The following is a 24,560-nucleotide window of genomic DNA, read 5'->3' as shown; positions in this document are numbered from 1 at the left end:
GAGTGACCTCAGCACGTTCTCTGACAAGAGTTCATGATTTAGCTAGGTACAGTGATGTAGTTTATTATCATTAATTTAGCAAACATGGACATGTATACAAGGAATCCAGCTTCCTTGACAGTGGTAAAGGTCATAATTCACACAACCTTTTAATTTCATGGAATAGAAAACTACTGAATACGACTCACAGAAATAAGCTTCAAAAACTGTTGCACGTTCACATTAACATTAGCATTCAATGACCACTCTCCCTGAACTAAAATAAAATAGTCCTCCCGTCTAGCCAGAATTAACAGTTGGTCAACAGATCAATAGAAAGTGGTACCAGAAACAGCATTTTCCAACAACGTAACACCTTGTACAGTCCTCATCACAAGCAGCAGCAAAGAGCAATATTAATCCAGCGAAAATTCAACATTTTACATAATAGCCTGCAGCCAGGAATTCATGGTAGAGGTGAGTATAAAGTGCCTTTTAAAGACAGGAATGTGTATTTGCCACCCTCGCATATAGATCTCTCACTCTTGATTTGGTCAAACCAAGAAGATCCCTGAGTTATATGTAAAAGCAGGCTTTTCAACAAAATTACAAATAAATAGATAGTAAAATCATTGTCAGTGAAGGTAGTTGTTAAACTTGCTTGAAAGCTTTAAAAACACCACAAACAAACAGTAGCTGTAAAGAGCAAAAGCTCAAGCCATAAAAATTAAGAGGGCTGCCACCAAGAACCCTGTGGTTACATCAACGTTTCAACTGTAATGGTCTGTGAAGCGAAAGGATTTAGGCTCTGAATTAATGCAGTGGATGTTCTGCATCTGTTTTGCTCTTCTGGCTTCTAACCTAAGCTGCCTTGCTCTCTCTTTAGCAGCTAGTTCTTCTGCTCGTTTTTCTTCTCTCTTTCTTTTTAGCCACCTGCGGAGAGAGAAAGAGGACTAGAAGTACTGACAGTTGCAATTGTAAGTTTTACGTCATGCATTCAAAGGAGACTTGCCCCCATTTAACTAGAGTCACCTTGTCCTCTAGGATAAAGTTAGGTGTCGTGGCTGAGCCAGTCTAAAAGCCTGCCACTCCTGAGCACGGGAAGCACTGCTTTTCCATCCCAGTTCTCCTGCTTCTGCACTCACCTTTACCTCCCCCTTTTGTTGAGCTGATTCAACTTGGACTCGAGTTGAAGCCATTTTATTGGATTAACTTTCTGCTTGTGTAATGAACTGAATCAACCCACGCCTGCTCCAGAACAGGCAAAAAGGGGTAGGGGAGAAGGATGTCCCTTTTTCAGCAGAAGCAATTTACTATTTCAGCTCAGGTTCTGACACGTAACGTCACAACACTGAACAAACAACATCCAGGAATTGATGGATTTCTACTAGGGTGTAAGTTTGTGAGGGCATATTCATGCAAAAAACCCCACCAAAACCCAAAAAGCAATACGGACTTCAGCAGTAAAGATGTACCATAAAGTAACTACAGTCTGAAGCTGACGGACTACAAAACTTTCCAATATGATTCCCTCGGAATGGCCCTACTCACTCTTTAAAGGCTCTGTTGCATTCCTCTGTTCTTGGAAAAAAGGCAATTCCCTCAGCTTGGCGTCTCAAAATTTCTATCTGTTTTTCTTTCATGTGTTCTTGGTGCTTTTTTTTAAGCCATAACTTGAAGGCTTCTTCTGGATTCCTGCTCCTCTCCTATTTTAGAAAAAAAGACATACATACACAAGGCGTATCATTACATGACCTTTATATTAATCACATTATAATAATTTTTTTAACTCTGCTGGCATCTCCTATCCACGAAACATACTTTATATCAGCAAATTAGAGCATATGCTAATCTGGCATGGAATATATACATGAGCAAGTATTCAAAGCGGTGTGCTTTAAAAAACAGTGAATTTAGCTTTTCAAGCCCATTGCTGCAAGGCAGAGGAACTTCAGAGCATCTGAATCTGCAGGTTTTGGTCAAGTCACGTGCATTAACTGCTTGCCAACAAGTTCTGATGATAAGGAATACACTTCAAAGGGTTTTCTGGCTGCTTGTTCACTGCAGGGTTCAATCAAGCCATTCCCCTGATAAAAACGGAGCATGACTGTGTCTCCTGTGATTTTATAGCTGTTAAGTTCATATATGCAGCTTCTACGACGCAAGCCACCCTGCCAAGCAGAACAATCCTAAACATGCAAGTCAATCTAGCTCTGCACAGAAAGCAATGTAACAAAAACATTTCCTATCACTGTAAATTTTTATATGATAGCTAAGAACACAGGCCTATAATTTGGTTTTCCTGTCTAACCAGAGCACTACGGATCCCAGTCGTGCATTAGGGAGATCTTACTTTGCTGTTCATGTCTTCCAGCTCCTTTGCACGACGAATTCGCTTTTCTTCTTGCACTTGTTCTTTCTTCTTCTGTAACCAAGCTTTAAAAACCATCTCGTTCTCTCTTCTCTTCTGTTCTTCTTGTTCCCTTTTCCTTTCTTCTTCCTTGAATGGAATGAAGTGTGAATAAACTTAGTTTTTAAGAGAATCATCTTAATCTGCAAAGGCCTTCATTGTCACAAGAGACAACAGATAAGCCATTTAAGTTATACTGGAGAGACACAAAAATACTGATGAAACAGGAATACTCAATGACCGCCTCACAGGTGACACTACTTTTAGGAAGGAATGAGTTTGAGACACTTCAGCGGTTCATGTTACATTCAGATACTTTCAGTCTAACCCCTTCTGTGATTACCTCCACTTCCGTGATACCCCTCAACACACAGACATTCAATAGCAACAGACCAGGACTTTTAAAATTAAGCCTGCCCAATAGCTCTGCTTGACTGGCTTAAAATCAGTTTAAACTGACGCATTTTAAAAATGAATGAAACTCTCGGGCTTGATGGGCCACTAAACCCTAACAGATATTTAACTCCCTATGGACTGCAGGCACTACCTTATAAATGAGGATTTTTTTTCTGGACATGACGTTGTAAAGAGTTTACTTAAGGAGTATTACTAGCTTAACACTTTTTCAAGTCTACAAAAGGAACTGATTTTTACAAAATTGAGAAAAGTCTTTTGTAATTGTTAATTGCATTTTAGCTAATGACAAGTATCTACAAGAAGGAGAAAAGTTTTCAAATGATGCTGCAGAAAGCTGATGAGGACATTTTACCAGGTTTTGATTCTTTAACACAAAAGCTACAATCCCCACTCATTTCAACACTCGGAGGAATCTGCTCTGCTTGCGAATAGATGATGTTCCTCGGACCTACACACAGCTTTCAGACTATCCTCCAAATTCACAATTTGTAATTTACTGAAATGAAAGAAACTCCACCAAAGTGAAGCAGATGGATTCCAGTAATGTCAAGAAATGTTTCACGCCTGTCAGATCCATCACAGAATGGAAGAACTCCATTCAAGAATGAAGAAATAAGGTAGTACATTCTTACCTTTTTGTAAGTCAGCCATCAGAGGAAGAGATTTAGTACACACTGTTAGGAAAATAACCTTCCTTACCTCCACCACACTACCTTTTACTTTAACTACGCAGACTATGGTGTCAAGAGATCTACTCTTGCATGTACAAAGAAAACACATCAGTAACTCTTCACACTTCATACCCCTCGTTACGGAGCAACCTCAGCAAACTTCTCAAATAAAGCAGGCTAGACCTATATCCATGGATGGAAAGCAATCTTTGAAGCCACTTAGCCAGCTTGCTTAGAACATCAAGGCATGCAAAAATGGTAGATCCTTCATGCTCTTTTTATAGAACAACACACATAGTAAGTTACATTTTGTAATTGTATCATCATAATGCAAAGCAAAGAAAAACATCGACGTTTTTTAAATGTTTACTAAAGATTTCTGAAGTTCCTGTTACAGCTGTCAGAGGCTGACTCTCTATTAAATATTTTTTTGCTGAATAAGGAGCTGAGAAAGAATTGAAAGGATTTTTTTTCCCAGTAATTAATACATAAAATACTGATTTTATTTTCTAAAGTAGATTTTTTTTTCTTTTAAATTACTGCCCTCTATAGATACAAGAAGAATAACCTCAGTACCGGGAATACTTTCTTCTTTTTGTCCTCTGTGTAGCAGCCAGGTAAAACCAAATAAGAAGGAAAAGTAGTATTGATTAACAGAGAAAGGGGGAAAAACCCTACTTTGCAACAAACTCATTGAGAGAACTCACTACAACCCTCACCCATGCAAAACCTTTACAGGAAAAAATTATCCAGTTACATTATTGGTCAATGTGAGTTGACCTGCATGCATCTTACGCCAGCAACAAGGCATGCCACTTTTGAAGTCAGCTGCATCTTCCATACATGTTAAACACACCCCGCGTTGTTCATAGGTCTCACAGTCATTCTCCTGTATAAATCTTATTTTATGACTGAACACTCTCCCAGACGATAATTGCCTATTACGTACTTCACGAGCACCCAAATGTGCACCTGCATTAGTGTGGTTAACGTTAGCTTCCTGCACTGCAGTGTAATCTGTGGAGATGCGATACCGTGTGTTACGTTCAGTAAACAGGGGGCCTGTAATGGAACCTAGGCAGAAAGAGAGTCAATAAGCAAAAGCAGTAAGGACCATACAGCAGCAGCAGGCCTGTTATGAAGGATATATTAAATAAATACTTCATTTCTCCTGTAAGCAAGGCATGATCCTATGCCACTCTGTGTGGTTTTTTTCTTTTAAGGAATGGAGTTTTGAGAGATTCTCTACAAACTCCAGAGAATTATTATTATTGTTGTTATTATTGTTATTATTGCTGCCTCTTTTATCATGGAAAAATGGAGTAAATACCCGGAACACGTGGTCTCTGTGAAGCACAGGAACAGGATGGTCACTGTGATCTACTTGTTGCCTCTATATCTTTACCTCTTTCCTCAGTTTTTCTTTCCTTTGTTCTAACTGCTTCCGCAATTCTTTTTGTCTGGGAGAAAGACAGTAAGTGGAGCTTCTCACGGGCATGTTTGCAGACTGCGCCCTCTGTGGAGTCTTCCGTCTTCCCAGACCTCTTGCAGCATTGATAGCAGAATTTGGGCGATGCTTAGGGTTAGATGGAGGCTTAGGGAAATACACACACTCTTCTCCACCAGGAGAAAAAGAATGTGCTCCTGGTCTTACTGGAGGTACTTCCTTCATTCCAGAGGCAGTGCCAAAAGGACCGTAGTGTGAAGATTTTGGAGACATACGCTGAGTTTCAATATCAGTAAAAGAAACACTTATAGGGGGCAAAAAGCCCTGGCTTTCAATATCACGTAAACTTAACAGTTCAAACTTCCCATCTTTTTCCACTAGGATTTTGCCGTCCTTCTTTTCGTCATCCTTGCCAGCACGTGGTGAAAGTGATGAGCTTTCCTGTCCCGTTTCATTAGAAATATGCAACTGCGATAGCCTATTTGAAACGTCATCTCCTCTTGCAAAGTCAATTTTACAAACTTCAGCATCTTCTAGAGGAGGAACTTCAAGATCCACCAACTTATCCTTAAATTTTAATTTCCGTTCTCTGTTCTGATCCACAGGAGCCTGATTCTCCAGCAGTTTGTTAGCTTCTTCAATCTTTTCCAAGATGTAACGCTTTATTTCTTCATCCTCTTCCTCATCCAGTTCCTGCTGATTTTCCAGCTTGGATTCCTGGATAGAGCTTTCACTATCAGTATCAGATACACGGTCCCCCTGTTTAACATCAGACTGGGATTCCAAACTCTCTTCATTGGAGGGTCTCACTTTCGCATCGACATCTGCCTCTGAAAGCCGATCCGGATTCTCTTCCATTTCCTCATTGTCTTCCTCAAACTTGTCCACAACTTTAGCAATTTGTGCTTCAATATCCTCTTCATTTTTTTCAGGATTCTAAAAAAATTAAAATAAACTAGTCTATTCTCCCAACAAAGAACAGTATCAGAGAAAGAGAAAAGAAATAGCGAGAGAGAAGAACAGTGCTAACTACCCTAATTCTAAAGCAGGCTGTCAAATAGCGCATGCCATAACGAATAGCTTTTTTTTGGCACTAACAACTCTCTTGCAGTTTCTCCATGTTCACATCTGCACAAAGTTTAACTAACCAGGGCTTGCACTGTAAAGCAATCAGTGACAGCATAAAAACAGAACGACATGTATTACACAAACACTTGAAGGAACCCAGACATACTTTTGAAACAAACGTATTATTTTCAATGAACACGGAATTTTCTGGTTTAAGGAAGGCAATTATAACCAAACTAACCAGTTCACTGGATTATTTTTCACTATAATTCCAAATAACCTTCCTTGTCAAAATTCAGTGAATATACCCGCACATTTCAAACCATATTGAATTTTTTGCTTATGATTCCAAATATTACTCAATTTTGTCTTCTAAATAAGACAACTAGCATTTAATTTAACATACCTCTCTTTCACCAAGGTTTTCTTTCTCTTCTTCGTTAGTTAGCCATTCAAGGTCTTTTTCAAAGTCATCCTCATATTCTCCACTTTCTGTTAAATCGCCCATATCTGCTGGATCTCCTTGATCTTCCTTTTCATTCATTTTGGTGATGTGTTAGAGCAATACTATAAAAAGGAGAGGAAAAAATTGTTTTAAAACTCTAGTGACACACAAATATAGAATACTGATATCTCTTACATCAAGCTTGTGAGCAGTATCAATACGACCACGTTAGACAGTGCCACAGCACCTCAGAACTAAGGGTCACTCACGGCTTATAAACATGAATGGTTTTGGCATTTCCAGCTCCAACTACTAGGGGCAGATCCGAGCCAAAGCAAACCAAGGTGACTTACTCAACGTCTTGAAGTGAGTCTCTGACAGAGCCAAGACTAGAACTCATGATCTCTGAAGTGTTAGTCCCGTCCTTTAACAAAGATCGCTGGTTTATGTCCATTAGAAGCACTACCAGCTTTCATTGCTCCCAGGTGTGTTTTACATGGTTGTTTTATATCTGCCTGGCCTGCTTGCCTTTAAAGAAATCTTAACGTGTTTAAAGCAACATTGCAAAGATGTGGGATGCACAAGTCCTGGAAGATCCACGCCATGGCTTACAGTAGATGAGATTATCAAAAAGCTTCCCATAAGAACATATTAAAATGAGAAGACATTCATTGGACTCTTGACAGGAACTTTCTGCTAGAGTGGCTGAACATTCACAAGCAGCTAGCTTTCAAACCATATCACCTCCACTAGTAGTAGGGGTAAAGAAAGTCACGCAGACACCAGTTGAGACTGCTGGGAAAAGGCTTCAGTTCTGGTTTGAATTTCTGAGGAGGACAACAATGGGAAATACTCAGTAGCCAGTTGATCAGGCTGGATACAGTACATTTTGTAAAAACCCTTCCGTCCAGAAGACGCTGCTTAAATTCCTTCAAGCTTTTGTTTTAAATTCTGATGACCATCTCAGAGTTCTCAGTTATTTACTCACACAAATACCCGCTCCACTTCTTAAAACTCTGCATTTCATGCTTGACAGGAGTGCTGCTCTTTTAGACCTCGAAATTTAGTCAAGATTTGTTTAAGAGGAAAGAATGGTAATAAAGCTGGGCACTTTTGTTGCAAACTTATTTGTATACAAACTTTATAAAAGCTCTTCTTTTTGTTTGATCCGTATTTTGTTCAAGAAAATCAGGCATTTTTTTTTCTCCTAATTCACTTCTTTTTAGCCATCACTTGCCACGAGAATCACTCTAGATTTCTCTGAGTTTAAATTTTCAGACTTGTTCAGACTATTGCCTTGGCTTCCCACACCATCTCTATTTCCATCATGTTTTTCCTGCACCTCTTCTCATCCGACACGTAATCCTTTTTGCTTGGAAATGCCCCTTCCCTCACAAATATCCTTGGTTTGGGTGGTGGCACGTACCGGGGTTCTTAATGGAGGTTACTTTGCTCTAGTACATATTCAGCACAAAAGAACTATTTCTCTGTAACTTCTTCATCATTATGGTAAGTGGACGCAACAGTGACAAAGCTGAGCTGTGCCTTTAACAAAACACATTCACGTCAGCCCGTGACACTCAACACAAATACTGAAAACTGCTCGATTTATTTAGGATATGCATAATAAAGGGAAACGGCATAAAAACCAGCCTCTTCTGTCGTAACATAAAGTAATCGTGGCTGAAGAGATCATTTCAGTTTAATGACCTTGTTTCAGAAAATCCTGTATCAGCTCCTGTTCCATTTAGGGTCTGATGAAGTAAAGGTTAAAGTGCTTCGGCTTTAATAGGGACCAAAAATATTCAGAAAATCTCAAGTCTTCATTTTCACCCGCCGGTGTCCTAATGGAGGGTGCGCGTGGGTGTGTGGGTGTGTGCGCGCCGTGACCGGATTGCTCTGCAAAGCTTAATAACACCTCCATGGGTTCACGGTCAGGCACAGGCACACCAAAAAGAGGGATACCGTGATGGACGTCTGTGCTTTTGCCCCTTTGTACCAAACTGTACCTACCCAGAGATCCACAGACCCGAACCCCGCAGCGTGCCGGCGGGGAACGGGCGAACACCGGCAAAGGGCGCTCCCCGCCCGGGAGCGGCCCCGCGACCGTCCCTCACCGCGGTGACACCAACACCCGCCCTCAGGCGAGGCAGCCCCTCAGCACGGAGCACGGCCCGGCCGCGGGGGGCCGCCGGCAGCCTCCCGCCGAGGGGCCTGCCCCGGGCCCCGCCGGCAGGTGAGGGCGCCGTTCGCCTCACCGGCACTACCCGCTCCCCGCGGGTGCCAGCCTCGGACACCCCGCTCACCGCCGGGTCCCGCCGCTGCCACCCCCGCCTCGGCCCGGGGGACGAAGTACCGGTACCGCCGCCCGCCGAGGCCAGGCCCGCCCCGCCGGTGCGCCGGGCGGCGTTGCCATAGCAACAGCGCCCCGCCGCGGGGGGGGGGCAGCACCGGCCACCGCCGACGGTGGCCCCCGAGGGCCAAACCCCGCCCCGCCCGCACCCTTTCCCCGCCGCCGGCGCCGAGGCGGCACCGCCCCGTTGCCATGGAGACGGGCCTCCCGCACCGTGTCCGCCCCCCCCACCCCGGCCTTGTCCCCCATTTTCAGGCCTGAGGGGCCCTCAGGCCTCGGCGCTTTCCTTTCCCTTTGCGGTACAAAACTTGACGTAACGCTCAGAAACTGAAGCGAAGCAGAACAGCGGGGGGGGACCCCACAGCCGTGAGCGCCCAGGAGAGGGGCCGCAGCGGGGCAGGTGGCTTTCCTCGCCCCGCTGAAAGCCTTTGACTGCTGTTACATGATGCGCTTGTTTGGGAGCAGCCTGAGCACCGGCAGATTTTGTACTGTATTATTCATGCTCAGGCTGGTGACGAGCAATTTGATCAGACCGAAAGGTTGCGGCGTCAAAATTTGAGCTTTCGTTAATAAAGATGGCGCCGCATCTCCAAAGAGGCACTCCTCTGCAGTAATCACGCATCGCGCCCAGAACTCTGACATGTGAAAAGAAGGGGGAAAACGCCACCAAAAACCGCTCTAAATAAATCCCCTTCTGGAAAAAGCCACCAAACGGCCAGGGGAAGCACCCCGCGCTGCCCGCAACCCTCCGTGCTGGAGCCAAGCTGCTCCCCCGGCCATGCGGGGCTGGAGGAGTGGAGCCGGGGGGGTTGGGATTCCATCCCTGGTCTTTATGCCATGAAATACAACGGAGGCCATTAACTTACCTCCGGTGACGCTGAAAAGGCAGAGGGAGCTGCCACCGGGGTGACCAAGGCTGGTGGAGGGTCATATGGTGCTTCCCAGCGCCACATTTTGGGGGAGGACCCTCCCCAGCCCTCCCACCGGCAGGGGGGCCCAGGCCACAGCAGCATGGCCGCACAGAGGTGGATGGAGGGAGTCGTCCTCGCTGGCAGCACCGACACGGCGCCCGTCACACCGTCCCCCACGCAGCCGTGGCCCCCAGTTTTGAAGAGACTGGCCCAGCAAAGCGAAGGGTGACAGTCTACCAATGCACCAGAAGGCCACACACCTCAGAGGGCAGCGCGTCCCCTGCAAAGGGTTAATGTCAATGAAAGAAAATATGGGCAGAAAACAGCCGCGACTAAATTTAGCCAGGGTGTTGGTAAGTCTCAGAGTAATGCGGGTGGAGTTACCCTTTCACTCAAAGTAATGCAGGGCAGAAAGCTAAATCCCGTCAAGGCGGGGTTCAGGAGGTCTCTGAAGACAGTTGTCATCACAGGAGGAGGTTGGACTCCACAACCTCGAGGTTTCTGCTCATCCCACACCACACAGCCAGAAAGAGAAATGGGGTTTGACATCGGTTTTGGCAGGTTGGAAGGGCTCCCTGATATTTACCTGAGATAACACTCGGGTGCCTGCTTGGCAATGGTTTTCACTGTACCCGGAAAAAATCCAACCACTGACCTCAGCCAGGGTCATGCAGTTATGCTGTGCTTGAAGACAACATGCTCAACTTCTGATTTTCCACATTTCACAGACAGGTGGCTTCGACAAGTTCATAGCAGACTCAAACAAAGAGCACTGGGCACAGTATTCAAGCTTTATGCTCTGCTTTTATCATAAGACTATCCTTCATCTTACAAGTCACAAGAGATGCTTTATTTGACTAATTACAAATCCATGTGATTGTAAGACAAGGATTAGACCCCGTTGCTGGAAGATGGAGCTGTGATGCTTAATGATAATGTAATGATATCTTAAGGTCAATCTAAATTCATGCATGCATTCATTAACTCCTATGTCATTAAATTGAGGTTTTCACATGTTCCTATCTGTGAGGGAGCTACAGAACACGGTCATGAAAAAACGCAACGGACACACTAGCCAAGCAGCGCAGGGCTCCAAGGACAGGCCCCGGCATGTTGGTTGCTCTTTTCTGTGTCACTAATGCATCAGACACTGTGCTTAGGGAAGACTGATTTACACAGAGCGAGTATGTTTGACAGAGAAAGGCTACGTAACACCTCCAGGGCAACATTAAACAAGCACCTTAACACCTTTTGTACGTTGTGTAGGAAACAATTGACACTGTCAAGAGTTGCTGGGAACAGGGTCCAGAGCTCCCAGTTTCCTTCCCCTTCCATAACCAAAGTCCCTCTTTCCTTCCCAGTACTTCGCTACGATCACACTAATGGAGAAAAAAACATAATCACTTCCATGCAGAGCCCTTCCCTTTCCCCGAGAGCAGCCGGCTGTTTGACACACGCACGCAGCCACAGCGTGGTTGCGAGTAACCCCGCCGTGCCTTGGTGGGCTGTCGCAGCCAGTGCTAGCCCAGGGGGCCAGCAGTGGGTGCTGCTCCTGAAACAGCAGCCTCTGGCAGCTCTTACTAGTCCTCCCCTTTTGGACAGAACAAGCCCAGCACCTCTCCCCCTAACAGCGATCCTAAAGCCCAGGAACTGCAGCACATTTTACCAGCATCACAGCAAGCCCGGTGCAGGATACACAGATTTCGTTTTAACACTCACCTCCAGCAGCCCCTGGCATCAACTGGAACAAAGAAACAGCCACAGCATCCCAGGGAGACACCCCAGCCACGCGTAGTATTTATCTCATCTCCATCAAACCGCACTGTGTGCTGTTTCGCAAACGCAGGGATTCAGCTCCTTGACAGAAGCTGGGCGTCCCTTTCCAGCGCTCTCAGCTGTACAGTGGGGCAGGATGCGGTGGGAGGAGCAAGGAGGATTGCCACGGTTCACGTGGACCTGCTTCGCTCGCAGGCAAGAGCAGCCTCAGGATTCTCGTCACAGCACCTTTCACCAGCACCAGAGACGTGGAATGCTTGAATCCACCTTAAAAGGTGATGCTACACCTGTATGAGCTACTAGTCACGTTCCCGTCCTATGAAGCGGAGATTTTTAAACCCCCACGCTGTCAAGAAGCTCATCCCTACACAGCTGACTCCTGCATTCATCCAGAGAAGGCAGATGAATGAAATTCAGAGCAAGCCTGAAATGCTGACAGGCCTGTCACTCCTGCCTCAGCCATAGAGCTCTCAAAGCAACACCTGTAAAAATGGCAGTTTTTCCTAGACCTCCCTTTCCCCCCGGACCACCCATTTTCTCTTGTTTTTGGTGTTGTGCAGAGGGCTTGTTGGGCTACTACCCACACCAAACTACATCAGACGGGCAGCAGATATTCAGAGAGCACCTTCCCCTCCAGCCCAGCCTGTACTATCAGGTACGAGCCATCTCTTCTAGAAGCAAAAGACAGGGAGAGCTTTCCAAGGCAGTCAAGCGGGAGAGTGCCAGGATGGGGAGTTTACAGCATTTCTTCCTTAAGGCCTCAATTTTGTAATTAGGTTGATGCAAATAGAAAGGTCCTCCTGCATGGCAAACCTGCACCTTCTTTCCCTTACAGTCACCTTCAGCGAGACTGATGCTTCCTGACCAGGGTTACCCGGCACCAGCGAGTAATTTTCTCCCCCGCTGAACCAATCTGCATTGGAACTATAGTGGTATTTCTGAACTGCTCAGCAATTAAGGTTCCTCAGTGCAAGACCCAAGACACTTGCACAGAGTTCTGCAAACCTACACAAAACAATCAACAACTATCAGCTTTAAGACTTGGTTCTTTTTGCATGATTTGTCCTGTATTTCCCCCCTCCACCCCCCCGCTTTGGAACAAAGATGCTCAGTACAACCGCAGCAGCAGTGCTGTGGATCAGCAAGGTATCAAAATACAAACCAAACACTGGCCACACAGGATATCTCGGAGTATTTTTATTTCACAAAAATAGCTATTCAGTTAGAAACCACCAATGACAATATGTTTACAGAATTTCATCGGCATCAGTAACTCCACATACAGCTCCAGTCAGGCTCTACAGTCATCTCATCACCACAGCAACAGCACAGCCTAGGAACCTGAACATCCAGGTGTGGCTTCCATACATTCACAGGCCTGACGACATATGCAGTGTAGCACGCCTCTCTATTGCGTTTGCCACATTTTCATTACTTTGGTAGAAAAATCATTGTTATTGCTGTAATTCATGAGTTAATTTTTGACTTCCTTTTAAATAACTGGGTTGTTCCCCATCAAAGATTTGTTCTCTGTATGAAAACAGTGATTAAAATTGAGCTGCTGCTTTCGGTCCCTTGACACAAGTGCTGTACACCCACTCCTCGTGCCTTGCTGCTACTGCCATCAGACCAAGGAACCCAAAGGACAGGAGATGCAGGACGTGCACTTACTGTCCCTTTCCCAGGACAGCTCGTCAGCTAGCATTTCATGGCTTCAGATTTTATTTTTTTAAAAACAAAAAATGGTAAAGAAAGGAATATATACATAGGTGGTTTCAAGTTTCTATTTCAGGATAAGGCAGTTAAGTTGACACGTGTAAATGCCAGTACAGCTGAGCCCCTATGTTTAGGGGGATGTTTTAGGAGGCAGGCTGCAAACACAGAGAAGCTTTGGGGAGTGGGTTCCCCTGAGCAGCCAGCCTGGAAGGGGTCCCCAGACCCCAGGCAGCACATTCCAAACATATTAAATCATTCACCCTGCGTGGTAAAGGCTGAGGTTCACAGAAGTGATGAGAAAGGCTGTACCTGTCCCAACCACGGGAGAGAAGCCGTCCCAACCCCAATGCTGTGAAGTCTCCGTGGCACTAAAAGCAAGCAACAAACTAAAGCTGCTTCTTCAGGCTCTGCCTAGAAGAAGCCTTAACCAGCACGCAGAGAGAAGGCATGAAGGGAAGCACGCTGCATTACCTCTTCGCCCTCGCTAGTTCTCCTGCACACTGAAACTCACCACAACCCGCACAGCAACAGGGACAGTCCATAGGTCATTTCCACAGTATACTCCAGATACCTGTTGCTGTACTGGTCGTGGTGCCTGAGTATCCAAGTGCCCAAGCCCAGGACAACTCTGTGCAACTCCTTCCCAGTGCTAAAGCAATTTGAAAAAATAAGTTATTTTTAAAAACCAGGTAAGAGGCAAATCCCAAATTGCTTAGACTGGACAAAATAAAAATAAAAGAACTGCCCACTCCAAACATTCATTGTCCTGCTCAGGTGGAAAGAAGAGGTAGAATTAGTGGACAGAGACCCACCAGAAGCATAAAAGCATTTTAAAATAAGGGAAAAGACTGACAGACCAGAAATCAGCATTTTTCAAAGCCTCAGGCAGTGATCCTGCTAACTACCATAACTGACGGTGTCTCTTTAGTCACCAACCTCACGATTCTCCAAGGTCACAAAGAATAGCTTACAGTCCTGCAAGTCACCTTCCTCCTCAGTGCTGTACTAACACCCACCATCCCACTGAAACAGCCCAGCCCACAGGGTTGTGAGGCCGCGACTCCTGGGATCACAGGAATCTGCAGTCCTAAAGGGCAAAGGCAAGGATGTCCGAAGATTCCTCAGATGAGCGTTTTGTCTAGTTAAACTCTCTCTCAGCTTCCCCCCTAGCTTTACAGTCCCTTGGGCACAAGCCTTCATGGCACAAGCCGCGCTGCTGATAGCCAATTCACCAGCGCCACAACTTGCCTCAGGACGCAGTTAAGTTTTTGGGAAAGCACCATGATCAGCTACAGTAAAACTCTGGCAGGAGGGGTGACAGACAGGAACAGCAGAAACAGTACAAGCAACTCAAGGCAGCGTGTGCCTACACAAAAACATAAGTGTACTAGTCCTCAAAACGGAGCATCCAGCACCATGGGGCAGGCACAGGAGAGCCACGCTGCAGAGCACAAGCCTAAGGCCACCTCCTATCCCAGGCCTGGGGCTCTCCACAGAGAGGTCTGTTAGTCACTTCTGCCCTGCAGCAGCACCTCAAGGACAGAGAGTAGCAGTTGAGTAGACAATCATGAAGCTGCCTTTTCAATGGCAGCCTCCAGAGGCACAGCCGTAGACTAAAACCTCCCAAGGCTTTCATTCTTTAAGAAAACTGTTCTTTGCTGCACATCCTATAAGTGCAACAGAAGAACAAAAGGCATTTTAGAAAGAAGATATTTGTTCTTACTTACGTAAGAGCTAATACGTTTACCTTCTAAAATGTGCTACTAACATAGTATAAATATGGATCAAATACCATTAAGGTGACTGCCTTGGGAAGAAAAGGCAGATATTAAAAAAACAGACCTATATTTTCATACGTAGCCACTGAGAGTCTTCACTTGGTGCACTACTGGCTTTCAGGAGGTCTTCTTTGCATCTGCTCTTGTCTTCTGTAAGCTCTCATAATACTGTATATGCCACTGACCAAGAACACCAGCGAGATGGCCGCAAAGTAAGAGGCATAAATCATGAACTGCAGAGAAGGGGAAAGAGAGAGGGGGGAAAAAAAAAGTGGTTAAACCAAGCAGTTACCAAATTTGTACGAAGGTTAATAAATGAGCTCTCTTCTTCTTCTAAAATATCAGGAATCAGTGATTATTTCTCTGTCAGCAAACCTTTGGCTCAGAAACAGGTGGCTGAGAAGCTTTACAGCCTGGTTTACCTTCCTCCCTCCCATCAGTAAAGCTAAGAGAGTCTATCATACCTGGGTGAAGATGTCCAACCCAAGCCCGCTGGCATCCACAACAATCAAAGTGAGCAGAGTCTGAAGTACTAAGGCAATAAAAGTATTGACCCCAAACACCAGGGCATACCGCTCCACGCTGAGATTTGTAGCGATCTGGAACCTGGAAAGAAAGGGGTGTCCAGAAACATAAGGATAGGGAAAAAGCAGGGAAATGCAAGAATAGGAGGAACATCTCTGCAGAAGAGAAGACTATGCAACCTGAAGAGCTACATAGTACCTTCCAGGACTAAATTATCTCACACTGACAGTGTAATTCTCTAAATAGGATCATGACAGATTAGCACAGAGGCTAGAAGAGACCCACAGAGACATCTAAAAGGCTAAAAAAACCTTTGGGAGCTCTGTGGGTTTCAGTCTTACTGAAGCAGCGCTCCTGTGTGATGCAGCTCAAGGGCCTTGTCATGCAGAGAACATCCAGCACACCGATGCCAGAGAGCTGTTGGCAATCTCAAAGCATCAGCCTACTGCAGTGTGGTCCATAACCTCCCGCATCCTTCCGACCAGAACTACTCCTTTTGCGGTTACCAGCTTCAGCATCTCCCCTCATATTGTGCTTGAGCTGTATTATAGGGGTTAGGTACGTGTGGTTCAACAACAGTTGTGTTTTCCTCCCCAAAGTGACAAATAACATCGAAGAAGTTTTCCTCCTTACAGGTTAGGGAAAGTTCACACTTCAACACAGGCAAAGCATTGTCCTCTCCTCATCTGTTAACACTTCACTCCAGCCGTGTTTCTGAAAAACACACCCCTGCCAAGCAGCACTATCTAGTATTTAGAAATAGTCACTTCAGTGTCATAAGACTTTTGAGCCTGGGCAGACTGCCAGCCAAATATATCTCTGGGCCTCAGTTTCCAACCTGAATCACAACACAAACCCTTGCAACAGATTTCCAAATTCCTGGTAGGCAAGACCATGGAAAATATGCCAGCTTTCACACCAGCTGTAACCTTGAGAGCAATTTACATTAAAAAGACACTCACGTTGCTATTGTGATTAGCAGCATGTAGATAATTCTGAAGACAACATACGATGCGTAGCACACCCAGATGTTGTGAACAGTGTCCATGATATATACAGCAGCAGCAATAAGAAAGGAGAACAGGGCAAGTGCCACCTCACCCCACATTGCCCAGGATGTTTTTATGTGACCAACGACAAACACCGCAACAGCTCCTACGAGAGGGAGGAAAGCATAACCATTAGTTATTACGACTGGAGCAATTTGGAGACTGTGTATTAGAAGCTGTACAGACCCTAACAGCCAAACGCGATTGAAGTAGAGGATGCTCATGTGCACACCTTAGCAGCTCTCCTTCCTGACCTCTCCCTCACCTGGAAACGAGCTGTAAACTCCCACTCACTTTTACAGGAACAGGGAAAAAAAAACCCAAAACAAACAAACAGGTCAATGCTGACTGACTCTGAAGTCTCCTCCCTGGCTTCAGAAGCACAACAGTCCAGCACTCAGACCACTGCCACTCAGTCCTCTGTGCCTGACTGTAGCAGTGTCGTCAACTGGGCTACAGAAAAATGCAAACCCTGGTTCTCAAAAGCACTCAGCTAATTATTTTGTGGTGCTTTAGGGGGTTAGGAGGGAGGAAGGCACTACCCGCTTTGATACACAGCTGTTAGAGCTCTCTCCCAGGAGGCAGAAAAACCTGCATTTACTGTCATCTTCATGCTGGCCTGTAAGAGTAAGAGCAGGGCTCCAAATCCATGTCTCCTGGGATGCAACCTAATCACAAGCTACAATCATGCATTGTTGATTGTGCACGAACAATCCTTTACAGCCAGAACAGGTTTGTAACTCCTGCTGGATTTTATGAAGGGGGGATGGGGAGAGAAGTCAGGTCACAAGATGGAAAGCGTGTAGTATTTCATGCAAGTCAACAAGCAGACAAGGTGTGTTTCATGTGCTATCACTGTTGTAACTACTGAGAAGCCCAAATACATATTACATTACAAGAAAATTCTCATTTGAAGTAGGGAAACTTCAAAAAAGAAAGACTTCTGCAAACAAGTCAAATAGCAGCCAACAGCATAACAACGCTGCTGTACCCAGCAAACTAGACAAACAGCATACTGACAAAAGGAGGTTTACAGGAGATCTCTGAAAAACAGGATTGTGTTCAGCATTTGACCACTGTACAGAAGTGCTACAGTGCAGCATCTAAGCTCTTTGTAGCCCTCAGCTGGACTGCTATCTTAGAAATCTTTCAAGCACACGAAGACTCCTTATGTACCATCAGCATGTACGGGCCTGCCACCCTGTCAGACCTCACATCCATCTTGCAGACTAGTGAAGAAGGTAGCTGTGCCAAGGGAAAGGAATTCATTTCCCCCCACTGAACTCTTCCTTCCAGTGCCTGCTGTGACACCACCCAACGGACATTTTGCTCTTTGAAAGTCTGGCTCCCCCAGTAGCAAAACCCTGAGATGCAAAAAGAAGCCAAGTCCTAGAGCCTTCTTCCTACTGTCTCAGCAATTCTGAAATTTGGGAACAGACATCACTCTCTGGGGATCTCATGGCAACTCATGAAGTTGTATTCCCCCTATGTCTCAAGGTTATAGCAGCCTGACACCTAATTACGACAAGATATACAATCGGTGTCCTGCAATTAGACACCTACAGCTGGTTCAGTGGTTTCACATCCCAACCTGATAAAGGATTGCCACATTCCCAAGCAGGTGCAGGGATGCAGCTTAACAGGCAGTTGACCTCACTAGAAAGAATAGTGTTTATCTTGCCCGGGACAGGAAGCTGACAGCCACGTTAGTCACCACGCTCTACTCAAAGCCTTCTGTAGGGCAGCACAGGTACAGGCAGGGATGGCAACAGCATCTTACCTGAAGGTTGCCAAACACTGCTCATAACCGAGCACAGAATGACTAAGAGCCATGAAAATGGCAAATCAGATCTGGGATGCACCAGGAGATGTATTTCTAGTAAAGGGAGAAAAGCAAAGAGTGTTAACGTTCTTCTACAAGTCTGAGGCCTCCCCGAACAAAGCTGAGTGCAGCTCTGGTCATCCGTCTTCAAAAAGACTGCAGCTCAAACCAGGCTTGGTACAAAGAGGGGGCAGTAAGACGACAAAGTGAATGAGGAGCTTCACTTTACCAAAGAACAACTAGAAAAGCTTGGCTTCTTTGGCCCAGAGCAAAGAACAGGTATCTATAGATAGGCCAGAATGAGCCAATTTTGTGCTAAAATACAGCCTTGGCATGAAGTCAGAGATAAATAAACTGCTCGTTAATATATTCAAACTGGAAATCGGAAGAAGTTAGAGCATTTGCACTAGTGCCTAGGAAGTCAGGTCACTGGATGCTCATCCTTAACAGGTCCAGTTTTGTTATACACTTCAAAATTTTAGTTGAGATTATTACTTCACTAAACTTCACTTGTTCCAAGCAATGAATCTGTGTCAACCAGAAGGGTTTTTTGTTCAGGGACGAAGGCTAATTTGCTTTCAGAAAACATCCCCCAAAATCATTCAACCATTTATAAAAATGATACTAGAGGAAAAAAAATCAAAACGGGAAACAAAAAACTTCAGTTCTGCATGAGTTTAGTGCCAACCACCTTTTCTTCCAATAGGTCCATTGTTCACAGGCCTTCAAAAAAAAAAAGACCTCGATATCAAAGATGTTCATAATAAGGTTTGAAGAATACTCCTCCTTTTTTTTTTTTCTCTTTTTTTTTTTTTTTTTTTTTTTTTTAAAATCTGCCTACACCTAGCCACGCTATGGGTCTTCTTTCCCTTGATATTGATTCTTCTCCTTCCTGGGACCAAGGCAGGATGGTCAAGGAAACCAAATCAAACAAGAAATAAGAGTCACAGCATCGTGCCAGAGTGGAGGAACAGTGTATGACTGCATGCTATTAAAGCGCAGGTTTAGCAGACCAAAGACAGTTTAATAGCCAAAGCCTTCAGAATCAAGTTGCCGGCAGTTTCAAATCCAACGAACAATGGGTGGTAGAACAGCTTTTAGAAATATAAAACAGCCACGGCTTCCCACTGAACTCCAAGAGGGGGCTGAGCATGCCCAAGAAAGTACTAAGCCTTCCTTGTTTGTGTACCTTGGTTTCTTTTGCCCCCAAGTAGGTGATGTCCACAGCAGATGGTGGAATGATGACTCCATCAAAGAAAAGGAACATACTGCAGCAACACCTAGAAAGCCTCTGCAAGGCTATGTTAGCTATATTAAAAAGGTATTGTCCTAGTTCTGGTAATGGAACAATATTAACCAACTTAATAAACAAATGTTCATGTTGACTGACCTACGTGGCCCTTTTAAGTCTAGCAACTTCTTTCATCTTAATAGCTTTTCTGCTTAACAGCGCTAAAATGACTAAAGGTGGCTCACTGAATGCTGCATGTGTACGGGAAACCTTCACACGTTCCCTACGCTGCCAGAAAAATAAAAAGCAATAAACCCATAGGACATTTAGCTTGACTTTGAGCAGTTAAAACAAGTATAACCCCACTGCCATAGTGACAGCCAAGAACACACAGCCAGCCACATGCCTTGAGCCCTCTGCCAAATATTTCAGAACAAAGATGGACTTGGGAGGCTCCTTTAAACACCTACGCACTAGATTACAAGAATCAGGGCTGCATGCAGCAACGAACTCGAGTACCGTACCCGTGCACATCACTGAAGCCTCACCCCGAATGCCGAGGTTGCCTCTCCTGCATGCATGGGGCAACGCAAGACACTTCCAAAGCGTGGTCTAGTTACCTTGAGGAACATAAAGCATTTCCCACAGCAGAGCAGGAGCTACGCCAGCAGCTTACCTAGCAGCGTCGAGGCCGCCTCCACGGCGCCGTTGTAGATCTCCGTGCTGTGAGAAGGCAGCACTAGCTCCCACAGGCCCTGAGCGTAGTTGATGACCTGGAAGTAGCCGCAGGTGGAGAGCGCCCACCACACAGACCAGCAGAGCATGGTCTGGGAGGAGTAGCACTGCAAAAAGTCCCGCCAGAGATCTTTGAGCACCTTTACAATGTCTACTTTCTGCTCCTGCATAGATTGGAGAAGGAAGGGGAGAGAAATGTTAGTCTCTGTTTACAAGTATTCATGCTGCTCCACAAAATTGCCCCTTTTTAAGTGGTCTGACCGCTGGTGAGTGACAGTACCACTCTTGGACACAAATCTCCACAGAGTAATGAATGAAAAGCTTCCCCATGCCGCAGTCCCAGCAGCTGGTCTCTGCCCTAACCAGGGCCGTCCCCTCAGGTGCAAAGGTTCAGTCCCAGGCACCCTCTCCATCCCTGCCTCTCTCAAGCAGAGAGCAATAACTGCTAGACGTTAGAAGTACGACGGGAGCAACTGAAGGGGACCAGGGAGGAGACACAGGAGAACGGGACACGACATCCACTTTGACGAAACAGGATCAGAAACCAGTCATTGAAATCATAAAGGCAAAAGCATCACCGATGCTTTTAAGTCCTGATCCAAATTGAACCAAATTTGGTAGTGCAGGGAACACGAAAGCCACCAGATGAGTACATTTCCTCACAATTAAGTCAATTTTCTTTAGTAGTAGCATTCAGGGATTATAAATATTCAAAGAAGCAATATCATTACGCTGCTCTCTACCCCTGTTAATGTTCACCGAGGCTCCGAGAAGGTGAGAGATGTTGCCTGGGGATCTGAAGAGAAACAGAAGCTACTTCCACCAGACACTGCCATCACAAATGGCAGCTCCTGTATATCCAAAGTGCTCTGATAAATGGCGTAGGATAAAAATGAAGCTTTCCCCTCCAAATCTTCTAGAAAGAGCACCAAAGGGGACAGACCCATGAAGTGGTTTGCAAAAAATTTGAAAATAGATCAGTTCTAACAACAGAGGATGATGACAAATGAAAATTACTTTTTACACACAGGCTGTTACAGCCCTGTTCCTAACCACTTGATGCAAACAGCAGCAGAAGAAACAAGCACGTCTTTACTTTGTGGACAGAACTGCTGATTACATTTGCTGCATGCGCACACGTACAGAGTCTTTGTACACAGGCGAGACCCTTCTCGTGTAAGCCAGAGCAGCGGTTGCTTCATGTGAGAGTGGGCAGAGCCCCCAAGGCCCACCCAGCATCTCAAGCCCCCGTGAACTTGGATTCCCTGCAGGGAAACATTCAGCACTGTCACAGGACTGAGCTATTGCACATTGTGCCATCGCATGTCCAGTTTCGGAGCGGTTCCCAGTCAGCAGCAGTAACTTTGGGTTCTTGGCAGTATGCCCTTTCCCTGGGGGAATCATGCACTGTGTGCCTGGGAAAGACTATTCTCCGTGAGCAATAAAACTCATTTTAAGACATTTCTACTAAAACTCCCAAAGACCCTAGCCTAACTCTGTCCTGAACTCCCTTTTTCCCCACCCCTCGAAGTGCCACTGATTCCTGAGCATCTTTATTAAAGAGCACACAGTCCTGTTGGTGCTTCGCCAATGCAAAACGCTTGCTCCACGCGTGGACGCCGTGCCTCCAAAGCCCAACAGAACAACTTGGGAAGGGGTCAGCTTGCAGCAATGCGACTTTAGCAACTTAACTCCCACACAGAAGCTTTCACATGAAGCTCAAGTTTAGGCACAGGAAAACCAGGAAAGGGAACTGTCACATCGGCTGCAAAACCTGATTTGGCATATTCAACCCAAGGATGTGCCCCATAAGCTGGAAAGGCCCATCCACCTTCCCACCACCTGGCGATGCTTCTTCAGTCCAATTATTCCTACAGCCTTCATTTACGTGTGCAAAATATGGTTGCCGTTACCTTAGTAAGAAGGACTATCATCACATGCCAATGCTTCTCAGCTTTTAGCACCTGGTATAACTGAACGATAGTTATGCAAGCGTACTTGCTCCTTTTTTAAAATGTTCACCATTAGTTTGGAACCACCCTTGCTCTCACAGGCTGGAAGTAAGATACACAAAAGGGATGGATAAGTGATGTTAATGCCTTAGTCATTATTGGCACAGAATTTGTCTTAAATACCCTTCAGCATGCAAGTATAACATAGTTAATACTTCTGCTCACACAAGACTGTGCTGGATGGGGTGGGATTAGTCCCCTGGAATGTTAATACCTTTAATTCCCAGCTGTAGCTGGAAGAAGCTGAAAGCGGCCCCAGATGCTGCCGCCCCCCGACCCAGCTAGCCAGGGCTCACTTGCCAAATGAAATACCCATTAGCTGACTAAACCAACAGACGCGCTCACCTTCTGGCTTGTTCTCACAATGAGCACAACCTCCCCGTGACCGAGGAGCAAGGCTGACCTCTCCCCAGGGCCCTGAATCCCCGTGCGGCAACAGGCTCTCCGAAGGCGTGCATCACCCGGAGCAGCGGGGCAGAGACCGGCACAGCAGGCAGCTGCACGCACGCACGGGGCCTCAAGACTGGCAGCTGCCCGCTCATCACCTCGTGGGGCCCAACACAGCCTGTCGCTGAACAAGGGCGTCTGCACGCTCGTTTCCATACAAGTGACTTTGTTAGAGGTTACGGAGCCCAAAAAAGCCACAAGTTGGGGCGCTACCTTGGCGCGCTTGTGGGCTGCATTAAGCTGTTATTATGCAAAGGTGTTTCCTGTGATTTATCCATATTCTGTCCGTCTATAATTAATCGACGTCAGCCTGTGAGTACTCTCAAGGACTACTGCAGTTTCCTTCCAAGATCCTAAGATAAAACCTAATTACTACACAGCTTATTACTGCACAGCGTGCACAGTGGCTGAAGAAGTAAGAAGCGTTTTCAAAATGCAAGTGCAGGAAGAATTGTCTGTATTCTGCAAGTCACAGGGTGCATCCAGAAGCACACACAGAATTCGGACATATGCACAATTTTTAGTGCCCCAGAGATGTCCCTTGCTTTGTACCGTTGAACGGCGATTTGATGCCTGGAGCATTTTAATCACAGCCTTGTGAGACAGGCAGAACAACTTCAGAAAAACTAAGGAGCAGCCTACCATGCTCAATCAGCAAAAGGAAGCCAGGAATAATTTTTTCTGTGCCATAAATAAAGAAGCGGGATAAGCAAAGAAATACTTTTCGCTGTTGGATATTACATCTCTGCTGCTGTATAGATATATGCGCATATGCATGCACACGTATATACACATATGCACGCACGACAACCACATCAGTATCACATTTTCTACTTACGCAAACCCAGGGCACAACTCACCTGTTTCTCCGCTGAACGACACTCCCCGTTTAAGGGAACTTTTGTCTCATCCTCCCAGCCGGGTGCCCTCTGCACGATGGGGTGATCTTGGACAGCCGATCCATTTCTACAGTCCATGACCTTCATTTCCCAACTGAGCTGCTGACTCGAGACGTGGTGAAAGAAAAGGCTTTTTTGCGGCATCGGCAGGAACCAGGCTGTGCCAAAGGCAATGGATATGCTGGTTAAGGAGATAACGTTCAAGCTGAAGAGGGACCATCCTGCCACCGACACAAGGACCTGCCCAGACACCGAGCCCACCGTGTAGCCCACCAGGGTGGCACTCCGGCAGTAGCTGGTGACCTTCTGATACAGGTTGACATCGACGATGCTGTAGATGTAGGAGTAATAGGCGATGTCGGTGGCGGTCCCCATCCCGTAGAAGAACTCAAGGAACTGGACGGCCCGCAGCCCCTGGGCGTACAGCAGCATGAACCAGGTGATGATGAGGCTCAGGCCCTGCAGCAGGACCACAGGCTTGTACCGCAGGTAGTCCGTGGCCAGGAACACGGGGAACAGCAGTGCCAGGTAGGAGTAAGTCCACACCGGGTAAATCTCGTTGAACACCTGGAGGGGGGGACAAAAAGACCGTGGTAGCCCCCAGCACCCGCATACTGCAAGGAAAACAGCAATACAGACACCCGGGCGGGGGTGCGAGGGGCCCCGGGCCGCAGTACCTGGGTCTCGGAGAGGTTTTTGTGCGGCCCCAGCAGGTACCGGGTGAGGAAGGGCTCCGAGGGCCGCACGCTGCAGAAGAAGCCGTAGGCGCACAGCAGCCCCGTGGGCAGCGCCCAGCAGCACCCGCCGCCGCTGCCACTGCCAGCCCGGGCGGAGCGCCGCGCCGGCCGGCCCCTCCGCAGCCCCGCCAT

General features: G+C 46.2%; 2 protein-coding genes across 8 annotated transcripts; both read right to left on the bottom strand.

Moving 5' to 3' along the window:
- Nucleotides 1–47: 47 nt before the first annotated feature.
- CCDC181 (coiled-coil domain containing 181) lies at nt 48–15,165 on the bottom strand. 6 transcript variants are annotated; one of them, XM_087757599.1, is made up of 6 exons: nt 15,036–15,165; nt 6,399–6,559; nt 4,883–5,860; nt 2,333–2,479; nt 1,531–1,685; nt 48–912 (listed from the first exon to the last, which is right to left on the bottom strand). In XM_087757599.1, exons 2-6 carry the CDS (start codon nt 6,534–6,536, stop codon nt 750–752), a joined length of 1,581 nt encoding a protein of 526 aa, XP_087613725.1. In that variant the 5' UTR covers nt 6,537–6,559; nt 15,036–15,165; the 3' UTR covers nt 48–749. The 6 variants fall into 6 exon arrangements, with proteins under 6 accessions (XP_087613725.1, XP_087613724.1, XP_087613727.1 ...); XM_087757598.1 differs by lacking the exon at nt 15,036–15,165 and adding an exon at nt 11,421–11,605; XM_087757601.1 differs by lacking the exon at nt 15,036–15,165 and adding an exon at nt 9,657–9,920.
- On the bottom strand, nt 12,660–24,560 carry SLC19A2 (solute carrier family 19 member 2). 2 transcript variants are annotated; one of them, XM_087757604.1, is made up of 7 exons: nt 24,369–24,560; nt 23,653–24,258; nt 20,275–20,497; nt 16,459–16,651; nt 15,436–15,577; nt 15,036–15,204; nt 12,660–14,860 (listed from the first exon to the last, which is right to left on the bottom strand). In XM_087757604.1, exons 1-6 carry the CDS (start codon nt 24,558–24,560, stop codon nt 15,079–15,081), a joined length of 1,482 nt encoding a protein of 493 aa, XP_087613730.1. In that variant the 3' UTR covers nt 12,660–14,860; nt 15,036–15,078. The 2 variants fall into 2 exon arrangements, with proteins under 2 accessions (XP_087613730.1, XP_009465029.2); XM_009466754.2 differs by having other exon boundaries at nt 12,660–15,204.

This window comes from Nipponia nippon, unplaced genomic scaffold (assembly GCF_047370975.1).
Source record: "Nipponia nippon isolate SJK-2023a ecotype South Korea unplaced genomic scaffold, ASM4737097v1 scaffold_2, whole genome shotgun sequence".
NCBI lineage: Eukaryota > Metazoa > Chordata > Aves > Pelecaniformes > Threskiornithidae > Nipponia > Nipponia nippon.
Note: the sequence above shows the minus strand (reverse complement) of the source record. Positions and strands in the feature narration are given on the sequence as shown.

What these genes read in the sequence shown, in the direction of transcription:
- CCDC181 (XM_087757599.1), bottom strand. Translation starts at nt 6,536, where the DNA reads ATGAATGAAAAGGAAGATCAAGGAGATCCAGCAGATATGGGCGATTTA. An exon ending in AAAACCTTGGTGAAAGAGAG is followed by an intron (nt 5,861 to 6,398) that starts GTATGTTAAATT and finishes TAATTTTTTTAG; the next exon opens with AATCCTGAAAAAAATGAAGA. An exon ending in TGCAACAGAGCCTTTAAAGA is followed by an intron (nt 913 to 1,530) that starts GTGAGTAGGGCC and finishes CTCTCTCCGCAG; the next exon opens with GTGGCTAAAAAGAAAGAGAG.
- SLC19A2 (XM_009466754.2), bottom strand. Translation starts at nt 24,560, where the DNA reads ATGGCGGGGCTGCGGAGGGGCCGGCCGGCGCGGCGCTCCGCCCGGGCT. An exon ending in GTCGTTCAGCGGAGAAACAG is followed by an intron (nt 20,498 to 23,652) that starts GTGAGTTGTGCC and finishes CAATCTATGCAG; the next exon opens with GAGCAGAAAGTAGACATTGT. An exon ending in GGTTGGACATCTTCACCCAG is followed by an intron (nt 15,205 to 15,435) that starts GTATGATAGACT and finishes CCTTCTCTGCAG; the next exon opens with TTCATGATTTATGCCTCTTA.